We start from the raw sequence: 11954 nt of genomic DNA, 5'->3' as shown, positions 1-11954 counted from the left end.
GTTTAGTACCTCATCCACCGATGCCACCATTACCAAATCCAAACTTACATTTACCGCAAATGCCTTGGCAAATGGGTACTGGAATGCCAGTACCACCTTTTGGTAATGCAATACCACCAATGATGATTTCAAAAGTTCCACCACCGCCACAACCTCCAGTTAGCTTTAATATTGCACCAGCTTCAGTGCAACAATCGAAAAAGCCCTGCAATTCGATTGACAACCCACAAGAAAATTTAGTTCGCACAATTACGATTGATAGCTGTGCTAAAGAAATACGTATATATGATGAAGTGGCAATTGTTTTTATGGAAATGGATCAGCCACGTGAAATACGTTTTCAACCTGGTCAAAGATCAATTTCTATAGACGATGAAACGTTTGCAATGCATTTTAATGATGACTATAAAGTAGTAACCATTAAAGGTGAACCACATAGAATGAAATTTGGCTTTCCTTCACGTGAACTCTATATTGATGATCAATGGTATGAAATATTCTTTGGTGGTTCTATTATACCAGTTCCAATTGGTAAAAATATTCGACATTTGCAAGCAGAGGGGCCACCACCTAAAGTAAATATTGGGCCAATTCGTCGAGATTTAGTTATTGGTAAAATTACCATGATTGTAGATGCACATATAGTTATTGGAATATTTATTGATGCTAAACTGCAGACTTTTAATTTGGGAGAAAAACAGCATACTATACAATTTGCAGATAATTTACTTACGGTACTGTTAGATGGTGTTGCTGCAGACGTTGAATTTGGTGGACTTCCTAAAAGTTATGAACTTGGTGATGATAAGCATTTCATACGTTTTAGTGCTTTACCTGAAGATGTTGAACCTGGAAAAATAAAAATCCAAAATATGAGATATGTTAACACAAATCCCACTGAAACTATTAGTGTAGAAACAAATGATTCCGAAAATTTGGTTGAAACAACTGCATCACCTAATCAAAATCAGTCCACAATAACGCCACCAAATACAACAACAGAAAGTATTGAAGTTAAAAGTGAAGAAAACATATCTACGACAAATGACGGAGTAGTGCCAACAAATACTTCGGTTCCAAGCATACCTACAGATGTGCTAAGCAAAATTAACATCGATGAATTACTTCAAAAATTAGTTTCAACAGGGCTTTTAACCAGTACGACAACTTCTTCATCCACAAATTCAACTCAAAATTCAACAGTAAAGGAAGAACTTACGAATCCTGATGTTGTTGAGGAGCCTATTGAAGTAATTCGTCCTATTGATTTAGCAAAGCCAGAAACAATTAAGTTGCGCCAGTCAGCTATTGTGGCTACATTATTTTCAGGCATGCAATGCAGTAGTTGTGGTGTTCGATTTCCGCCTGAACAAACAATTAAGTATAGTCAACACTTGGATTGGCATTTTAGACAAAATAGAAGAGAACGAGACTCAACGAGAAAAGCACATTCTCGTAAGTGGTATTATGAACTAAATGATTGGGCGCAGTATGAAGAAATTGAAGATCTTGAAGAACGAGAAAAGAACTTTTTTGAGACACAACTGAATGAAATAGATGCAAATGATGATGTTTCCAATCAACGTTCAATAAATTCGCCAGCGCCTAGTTGCCCAGCTGGAGCTAATGATGTTGATCGCTGCTGTGATATGTGTCACGAGAAATTTGAACAATTTTATAATGAAGAACATGAAGAATGGCATCTACGTTCAGCCATAAGAGTCGAAGACAAAATATACCACCCACTTTGTTATGAAGATTATAAGGTGAATATACTCAAATATATAAGTTATAAATAATAAACTGAATTGTATATTTAAAAAAATAAATTTTTTTTAAGACTGCACTCAATCCGCCAAAGGTAGAAGAATTGAAAGAGGACTCTAAAATTACAGAAGAAGATGATAACGCTGTCGATAATGTAATTAAAATTACAGTTGATGAAGGTAGGAGATTTTTAGTTCATTATTAAGTCATATAATAAATAAAATATTTTATAAAATAAATGTATTATATTTTTCAGCTTATTTATCATTAGTTGTAAATAATAATTTTGACTGATAACCCCTCAAATAATACTCTTTGATTAAAAACTATTTAAATTAATTTATAAAATGTTAATTTTATTTTTAATTTAGAAGCAGCAAAGTTGTCAGTAACCATTGCAGATGATGAAGAGGATGACGACGATGATGTTATAGTATTGCCAAACGAAGAGCCATCAGTTACTGAAATTGTCGATGATGACGAAGAATATGTACCAGCTAACGTAAGCAGAGAAGAAATGGCCATTTCTACAGATAGTAAAAGCGATGATAAGTTTATTGAAACTGTGGAATCAGATGTTGAAATCGAAGAACCAAACATACCTTTTACTGACTTGGACACATACGTCGAGAAAGAACCAACTGAATGCGACGAAACATCGCAGTTATCTTTTATGAATGTCAAAATAAAAGAAGAACCAAAAGATGAAGAAGATGATGATGGTTTTGAAGATGTTGGCACAGTCCTCATCAGGCCAGATGAAGAAATATCAGTACAAAGCAGTGGTATGTATTTAATTAATAAAAAATTGTCTTACATGCTTTTAAATAACTTATATTAGAAGAAACACAAACACAAACAATCGCTTCAACGGCATCTCCTGCAACTGAACGAAGACCTTCAACTGAGTCTCTTACTTTAACTGGAATAATTGAACCATTAGAGAACACAGCCTCTATGGATCTTAATATATCTATTGATGGTAATTTGGAGCCTGATGTTGGACATAATCTTTCGATATCTGGTCCAACACCAGCAATTCCACTTAGCAATTTAGTTAATAAGATTAAAATAAATATAACGAAAAATACTGTTTCAACAAATAGTAACGTTTCAGTTTCATCATCTATTATAACAACATCTTCATCAAGTACATCTCATAATAATAGTTCTAATTTAAATTCTGAAGTAAATGATGTAAATAAAAATAGTTTAAGCCATGGTAACATAAGTACTATACAAACAATAAATACAATTCCTGTTCTTTGTGGTGGTGGTGCAACAATAAGCACAATCGCTAGTGTTGTATCTTCCAACCCCTCTAAATCTGTTAATGAAAGCTCAAAAAGTAGTAATAACACAGCACTGACAAGTAATACTAGTGACAACAGCACTGTCTTACGATGCCCTCAGAGTATGTCGCCAACGACTGCATCTCAGAGATCATCGCCGCCAATTGAAGAAACAATTAAATTTGATTTCAAACCAGAATTGCAGAATGTAACACTGAAGAAGACTAAGAAAGTAGAATGTGGTATCGAAACCTCTGGATTATGTTCGATTATGTAATAGAGTTTAGTTAGAATTATTTATTACACCATTATTAGATATTTCGCTAAAAGAAATATGTTTAGTTAGGGTTTATAATTTAGAATTATAAGGTAATTCACTTGTAATATAGTTTAACTTACTAATTATGGTAAATTAATTTAATTTAGTTAATATTTTTAAGATTGATCGGCAGAATTTGTGACAAGTTTTTTTTTGCATTTGATCATCCTTTAATCAACAGATGCAACAGAATTTATTGTTTATTTATCCCTAAAAATTTTAGGGAGTTTAATGTTTTTAGGAATGTGATAAAGTTTAGTATGAGTATTTGAATTTTGAATATTTTTTCACTATATAATGAATAAAGTATGAAACTAAAAATATTGTTTGTTTAATTCATAATTTTTTGTTCTTGGATGAATTTTTGTTTTTATTTAATTCAAATATAACTATTTTTATATATTATAATTGTATATTCACTTATAATAATACTTAGCTTCGTATCTATTTGAAAATCGAAATATAAAAATAAATCATTTTATAAAACAAAAATTATTCTTTTTATTTGAAATTTTTTGGAACTAATTCGTAAGTCGTTTTATGAATGGATTTTTTCGAAGTGTATCATTATAATATAAATTATTGGTATACTAGGTGAATTTCTTGTGTAATGAATTAATTGACTCATATTGCATTGTTGTTAATATCGATGAAATCGAATATGAACAAATATTTATAACGAACAAATATTTACTTCCCGACCACTTTTGATTTGTATTGCATAGCGCTCCTCTTAAAACCTATAGACAGCATTAAGTAATGAACAATCTATGTTCTAACTACAGCTTTATTTAACATGACGTCGCCAATCTGTTTCCATGCCCAAACAAACGCACTCACATCCGTTTACTTTGATCCAGACTAGCTTCAATTAGCATTTCAACTACACTTTAAATCTTTAACATTATCTTTCCACCCACATACTATCTATTATACCGTCATGTAATCAACAGGTCTCTTTGTATCACAACATAAATTTAGTATAGTAAGTATTAATAATTCTCTGGATTCAAGGCATCGATATATAGTTTAAGTTACCATATTTGAATTTATTCTTTTAATAATATCTTAGATTTTATATAACTATATATCCGATTCTTCTGGTTTTAGTATACTAATGACTATAGTTTATATTGTATCAACGCTATGTAAAAAAATACGAACGTGTATTGTATTTCTATTCACATTCTACAAAATGTATAGTCATATATTAGCAAAAAGTTTAATATGAACTAGTACCAGTGACGACGCGTGCCCTATCTGGAAGGGTGTGCGGCCCTTCTATAATGTTGTTTTTACATGTACCACTTATATTAAAATATATGAGATGTTTTATTAATAATAACTATATTATGTTAGGCAACAATATATTCGTAATATTATATTAACAATTCATTAACAAAATAACATATTAAACAAATTAAATTAATAATTTATATATAAATTTAATATTATATCAAAAACAAAACTTTTCATATACTTGTAACATCAAACCAACTTTTTTCAAACAAAAGAGTTTTAACTCAGAACCATACATGTTTATCCAGTGATCAAACAAAATCAAACTCACTTGCAACGTACAAATGTGCGCACATGTACTCCGCACAGTAAGAACAGAAATTCGTGGGTGTTACTGTTAAAAGGGGAGAGACGAAATGTGATAGAAATGTATGGTGAGATGAGCTGCAAACTTCAGCCGCTCATGCAATCACTTTGGCAAATCATCATGTTGGATTCGTATGCATGCAGTTGATATTCGAAGAGAACAGAAAATTACTCTCATACAATTCCCACTATATAAATCTCTATTTCTGATATTACGAACGGGAGCACACACACATTATTTTGTTCATATGCAACGTATGAATGTGTGGTCAACTTCTTTGCACACAAAGGGGAGAGACGAAATATAATAGAAATTTTCTGTGATTTGAGCTGCAAATATATGAGCACAACTAACAAGTATAGCAGCTAACAGAAGCAAATTGATTGAGTTTTCATAGACAATTATATTTAATTGTTTTTGCTAAAACTTTAAAAATATATATATATGGAAATGTAATAAATAATAATAATTCTTGATGTGAAGATACTTAATAAATTTATGTACCTATGTTATTTAACATTTTGCAAATTATGTTAGGGTGTTCACCGCACACCTCCGCACCTTAGAGCAGTCGTCACTGACTAGTACCCATCATTATTATTATTGTTAGGGGATGTGGCACTGCGACCGTCGGGTTTATTGTACCCCCTTCTAGGTTTAGAGTAGTTCTCTAAGCCCTGTTGCGTCAATAAACCTACTTTTACATATATGTGTATAGAACCTACTTTACAGAGTGTTATTACTTCATCCGTAAGAATACACATTCCCAGAAGCCTCGTCCATATGTGCATTAACGCAGAGCATTCTAACAGCACATGTATAGCCGTCTCCTCATTGTCTTCACAAAATCTACAGTTTGCATTCGCATGTTTTCCTATTCTAGTACCCATAGTATAGACACCAATTTAGTGACACGTACCTTATTTATTCTATATGTTTTTGCATCCATAAGGAGTTGATTGTTTCTAAATTTCTTGACTTAAAAATCTTTTTTTGTTTTAAGATAACATATACACACCAAAATATATTATTTTTTTTATTCTTATTCATTCATATTTACTAAACATTTTAACGTTCAAAGTGTATTTGTTAACATTTTCAGCATGATTATTTCCTAAAAATATTTTTTTTTGTAGTTTCTTTAGTACTGTTTAGTAGCACTTTAGCTGTTATATAAATTTTTTTTGTTTCTTTTTGATTTTAGCTTTAGTAAATTGTATTTATTCAAAGTAGTAGCTTGAAGAGGTTTAATTGATAGGAATTCAATTAAATAGTACAATTTATATGTCATATCTATATTTAATGATTGAATTACTTTAGTGCATGAAAATCATGTACATGTGAAAATCATTGAAAGCCGTACTGTAAGATCTGCAACAACTAAAAACGCCGCTTAAAAAAGCTTTAGGAAAAAATATAATAATCGGGAAAGAAAAGAAACTTAAAGGGCTTAATATTTACGTTTACAAATAAATGTATTTAATCTGTTAGTGTTGACGGTGTTAGCGGAATAGAAAACTGGATGCGTACTTACCGTTCTATTGATATAAAGTACCAGATATTGGTGACTATGCCTTAGCCTTAAGAGCCTAAAAAATATAAGAAGATAATTTCAAGTAAATTAGGCAGACGCTTCTTATGCCTGTGAAGGCATAAGATGGTAAGGAACAGTCCAAAAGTTATTTCGAAAATTAAAAATTATACAGCTGTACTAAATATAATATAATTCATTTACATATATGAGAGGTAGAAAACTGATTTGATTAAATATTCGTTTGTGCTTTTATAATATAGCATGTATAAACTTTGTATATATATAATTCTATAAATTCATATTAATGTGCATATAAAATAACCTTGAATGGCTAACGTACAATGTTGTGAATATGTCTACGCAGCATATTCCCATTATTGACTTTAGCTATATCCAAGCAGCCAGACTGCTGCAATATGAAACCTCACTTTAGTGAGATAATAAAGTGTATACATGCTTCTCTGTTGTGTTAGTGCTTGCCGGCGTACTAACACAATTATATAGTTGCTAGTTTTAAGGTAGAGTAAGAATAAAAATTCAATAAAGAAGGATACTTCAACCTAAGCAGTCGCGTTTTAATTTTTTTATAATTATATTATAATAAATTTGACATAAATTATAAATTCGTCTGTTCTTACGTTTCGTAATGGGTCTAATGACAACATGGATCTAATGGGTCTAACAAAATGTGTTCTAATGAAGACAAATGATTGTATTCACTACAGTACTTTAATTAATTAATTTTTTTGAAAGTTCGATATTATTTTTTTTATTATTAAGTATGTTTGTCTTAAATATTAAATATAATTTAATATTTTTATTTGTTTCATAATTTTAAAGATCCATATAAAGCGGTATGAAAGTAAATATGTTTTGAATAATATAAGAAAATATAAATAAAAGTAGCGCAAATAATTTGTAAACTTTTTTGTTTATCTTAAAAACATGCTTTATGATTGCATGCTATATATCATAAAAAAATGTTTAACTGCTTTAGTACAAATTGAACTTATGAAATTAAATAATTAAAGTTTACCGAAAGTAGACAAGTAATGTACACTACAAAATTGAAGGTTTAATTTAATTTAATCATTTTACGTGTATTCTTTTGACATAATGTTCCAATAGAACACATGTCGCTTAAAAATTAACATGCGAAGCAAAACCAAAATGCGCTAAAATAAGCCTTGTGGTGCGAATAAGCCTCTAGCACTCCAGTCATCTGTTTAATATTTACAACTGTTGCGACTGTTAATGAGTAAATTTAAATATTTTTAAAAAGTAATTTTTTAAATAAAATTTGTAAAAATAACTTGACAGGTTAGTAAATATGAAGAAGTCATACGCTAATTATTTATTAAGGAATTTATAGTTATGTTCATTTAAAAAATGCAATATATAAAGAAACACAAAACACAATGATAATAAAGTTATAATTAATAGCAAAAAAAATAAATCAGTGTTAAATACCATTCACTTAACATTAACAAGTGAAGTTAGAAGTTTAAAAATTACATGAACAAATTTATTGACGATCTTGTATTGCCTACGGAAAAGCTGGATCTATTAAAACTTTTAAATATATTGTCAATGCGCCGATTTCTTTGTATCGTTCTTATTTCACTACTTTTCTTCGTTATCATGGATAAAGCCTAAAAAATTTATAATTCTATATAAATTCAAATACAATATAAAATGCTCATCAAATACTTTGTATCATTCGTATTATATATAAATAATAAATTTTTTTTATAAAATTATCTACACGTACATATTTATGTATTTATCAACGACAAATTCGTTTAAAATTTTTTTTTACTTGTTATATGTTTACTGATTTAGGTAGTTATTTAGCAACCATAAGTTGTTATTGCAGCATTAATTTCAAAAGAATACACCTCTGTAGTTGATAAAATGGGAAAAAAAATCAAAAGCACTAAAATCAATAAAAAAATTACAATTTGATGTTTGCTTTTAAAAATTTTATTGAAAAAAATAAGTTATTGTTTATAAATATTTTTTGTTTATATGTTATTAAATGTAAAATTACACTCGTTGATATTTATACAAATAATAGAATATTTACAAAAAGAGTATTGCCGTTCAATGTTTTTCAAATCTATTGCAAATACTTTTCTATGTTTTAATTGTGAATTGCTCATAGTTTGACACATCGATTGCAAGCTAGGTTCTTTCATTTTGTGTGGTTGTCGATATCGACTCGATTTGTGGCAATTTTCCATATAATTAAACATATAACAATTTATAAAAAATGAATTCACCTCCCGTTTTTATTGACTTGTCGCTGGATGAACAGGTAAAATAATAAGATTAAATAAACACAATAATTTTTGCAGTTAATAAGCGATTAAAAACAACGAAATATTTAAGGTTATGTCTCAAAAACAAATGTTACTTTATGTATATTTATTGATAGGTACAAGAATTGAGAAAGTTCTTTAAAAAACTTGGAGCAGAAATATCGTCAGAGAAATCGAATAAAGGAGTTGAAGATGATTTACATAAAATTATCGGGGTTTGTGATGTGTGTTTCAAAGATGGTGAACCAACACAAATCGATGGAATACTAAACAGTATTGTATCAATTATGATTACGGTAATTTAAATCATGACGATTTTCAAATGTAAATATATTAATATGGAATTATTTTATTAGATTCCTCTCGATCGTGGTGAAAATATTGTACTGGCTTATTGTGAAAAGATGACAAAAGCGCCAAATGTTCCACTTGCAAAAGTTTGCTTACAATCACTATGGAGATTATTTAATAATTTGGACACAGCCTCCCCATTACGTTACCATGTTTACTATCATCTTGTGCAGGTGGCTAAACAGTGCGATCAAGTTTTGGAAGTTTTCAGTGGTGTTGATCAGTTAAAATCGCACTTTGCAAATTGTCCACCTTCAGGTGAGCAAATGCAAAAACTTTATCGCTTATTACACGATGTCACCAAGGACAGTAATATTGAGTTATCAGCAAAGGTAATGATAGAATTATTGGGAACATATACTGCTGATAATGCTTGTGTCGCCCGTGAAGATGCAATGAAGTGTATTGTTACAGCTTTAGCTGATCCAAACACATTCCTTCTTGATCCACTACTGGCATTAAAGCCAGTACGTTTTCTGGAAGGTGATCTTATACATGATTTACTTTCAATTTTCGTGTCTGACAAACTGCCATCATATATACAATTTTATGAAGATCATAAAGAATTTGTTAACTCACAAGGTTTAAATCATGAACAAAATATGAAAAAAATGCGGCTGTTAACATTTATGCAATTGGCTGAAAGTAATCCTGAAATGTCTTTTGAAACCTTGACAAAAGAGTTGCAAATTTCAGAAGATGAGGTTGAACCGTTCGTCATTGAAGTGCTCAAAACAAAGTTGGTGAGAGCAAGATTAGATCAAGCGAATCGAAAAGTTCATATATCATCGACTATGCATCGTACATTTGGAACCACACAGTGGGAGCAACTACGTGATCTTTTACATTCATGGAAAGATAGCCTCAGCAGTGTACGTGAAGGATTGGCAAATGTGTCTGCTGCCCAACTAGAATTAGCCCGCAATCAACGATTGATACATTGATATATAACTTAGTGGTTTGATTTAATTAATATTCAAGAACATAATATTCACCATGTTTTTCATGAGCAATTGACTAAGCGTCTTTATCAAATAATTAGGAAATAATTTTCTACTTAAATTTAAAGATGAATGGTTAAGTACTTTTATTTCAATTTTTATTGCTGTCGAAATTTAATACATTATAAACTTTTATATTAAAATAAAAAGTACGCAAATGAAATATTATTTTGATTTATATGCTAAAAGGAATTCGGATTTGATATATTTGAGTATTGTTAAATATTAAAATGCTACATTTAGACTGAACTGAATGCAACAACAAGGACCATAATTTTTAAATAGAATTGCAAAAAATTCTTTTCATAATAATAGTATGTTTACACTTAAAATTATCGAACCTCAATATCACATTTTTGTATTTATATTAAATACAAATGACACTTATTGATGCACATTTGTCAAGTTAATTGCGATAATGTAAACATGCTGTAAATTCAAAGTTGATAAAATTAAAAACGTAATTATTTTAACAATAATTCCTAAATAATATTGAGTATAGTCACCATATAAAGTAGCTTAGTTTTAAAAAAATTTAAATCATTTTCACTATTTGAAAATACTAAATAAAATTTTTTTAGCCACCAACTATAAAAGTAATACTAATACCTAGTAATTATAAAGTAAAATAAATATAAAAAGAAATGACACTCTAAAACTTAATAGAATATTATGTGTTAATTTCATTCTTAAGGTGCATCCACACCAAAGCGAACGCTTGCGAATGAACGAACATTCGCTGGTAATCGTACTTGTAAAAGTTCGTTCGTTCGCAAACATTCGCTTTGGTGTGTATGACCTTTATCAACAAAATTCGTTTTTCATCTTATTCAACATTTGTAATTGTAGGAATGTTTATGAAGAATTGGGGAACTGCTATTCATTTTTACAATTCTTCATGTACTTTAGAATGTTGACGATCTTTCTCTTTAGGATATGCCCAAAAATAAGATGGTAACCCTTTCACATCCCGTTCGCGTTTAACAAATGCAGTATATGATGAAATGCAATTACCTATGAAATGATTAGCTTGACCTAGTATCGCTAAATCTAAATGAGGATTATCATTTGTTAATTTATAAGCGGTTATATTCATTCTAAGCAAGGCGTTATTGAGATCTGTTATCATATGATTTGCATCAGATGCCACAAATATGGAACGTACTTCATTTTTAGGATACATTTGCTTTACATTTTTAACCAATCGCTTTATTTGTCTTATAATTAACTCTTTCGACGGCATACATAATTCGGGAAATAAGGAACCACGTTCATTTCTGTATCCAAGACATTGTGGGGAAGCAAAAAGTTGTTGGCTATCTTTAATATGTTCACAGGCTTTCACCCAATCAATTCCATTCCGTAAATGAATACCAATAAAAGCGCCACGAGGTAGTTCATTACGTATAAAATCTTGCGCTGAATTAATTATCTTTGAATTCCAAGTAACATAACGCTGAAGATCGCGATTTTCAAGTTGGACTGGAAAGCTAGCGGGTGCACCTGTGAATGCAAGTACTGGCCATTCTTTGGGTGAATACTTTGTTTGCCATTTAGCTGCTATAGCACTATGATGTACATCGAAATGTAGTGGTCCATAAAATTCAGATGCAATAAAATCGATATTAAAGGTATCCCAAAATGGACCAAATGGATTTCCATCTTTTGCATGACAATCACGTTGAGATTCTTTATTTGGGTACAATGTTTTTCGCTCCATATAACAAAATGAAACGCGTTTATCTGGTGGCCACACTGATGGT

General features: G+C 30.1%; 3 protein-coding genes across 3 annotated transcripts in view; 2 read left to right on the top strand and 1 right to left on the bottom strand.

Annotated features, from left to right (window-relative positions):
• Window positions 1-3534, top strand: part of LOC119677030 (pre-mRNA cleavage complex 2 protein Pcf11-like) — a 10421-nt gene extending 6887 nt beyond the window's left edge. Inside the window, exons 7-10 of the mRNA XM_038088299.1 lie at window positions 7-1766; window positions 1841-1946; window positions 2139-2552; window positions 2609-3534. Of these exons, the coding sequence (XP_037944227.1) occupies window positions 7-1766; window positions 1841-1946; window positions 2139-2552; window positions 2609-3336 (3008 nt within the window). The 3' untranslated portion in view covers window positions 3337-3534. The remainder of the gene's footprint in view (window positions 1-6; window positions 1767-1840; window positions 1947-2138; window positions 2553-2608) is intronic.
• A 5166-nt stretch (window positions 3535-8700) lies between these two features.
• LOC119679040 (eukaryotic translation initiation factor 3 subunit M) lies at window positions 8701-10617 on the top strand. The gene is made up of 3 exons (XM_038091186.1): window positions 8701-8835; window positions 8956-9135; window positions 9196-10617. Exons 1-3 carry the CDS (start codon window positions 8791-8793, stop codon window positions 10132-10134), a joined length of 1164 nt encoding a protein of 387 aa, XP_037947114.1. The 5' UTR covers window positions 8701-8790; the 3' UTR covers window positions 10135-10617.
• A 161-nt stretch (window positions 10618-10778) lies between these two features.
• On the bottom strand, window positions 10779-11953 carry LOC119677029 (GDP-fucose protein O-fucosyltransferase 1-like; the record flags this gene model as incomplete). The annotated part of the gene is made up of 1 exon (XM_038088298.1): window positions 10779-11953. A coding segment is annotated over one exon (876 nt), but the record flags the coding sequence as incomplete, so codon positions are not given.
• Between the last annotated feature and the right edge of the window lies 1 nt (window position 11954).

The sequence above is a fragment of the Teleopsis dalmanni genome, chromosome 2, assembly GCF_002237135.1.
Source record: "Teleopsis dalmanni isolate 2A chromosome 2, ASM223713v2, whole genome shotgun sequence".
Lineage (NCBI taxonomy): Eukaryota > Metazoa > Arthropoda > Insecta > Diptera > Diopsidae > Teleopsis > Teleopsis dalmanni.
This window is presented reverse-complemented; position numbering and strand designations above follow the sequence as displayed.

Coding starts and splice junctions, on each gene's coding strand:
- LOC119679040 (XM_038091186.1), top strand. CDS start 8,791: ATGAATTCACCTCCCGTTTTTATTGACTTGTCGCTGGATGAACAG. Junction 8,836..8,955: donor ACTTGTCGCTGGATGAACAG/GTAAAATAATAA, acceptor ATTTATTGATAG/GTACAAGAATTGAGAAAGTT. Junction 9,136..9,195: donor TTGTATCAATTATGATTACG/GTAATTTAAATC, acceptor TTATTTTATTAG/ATTCCTCTCGATCGTGGTGA.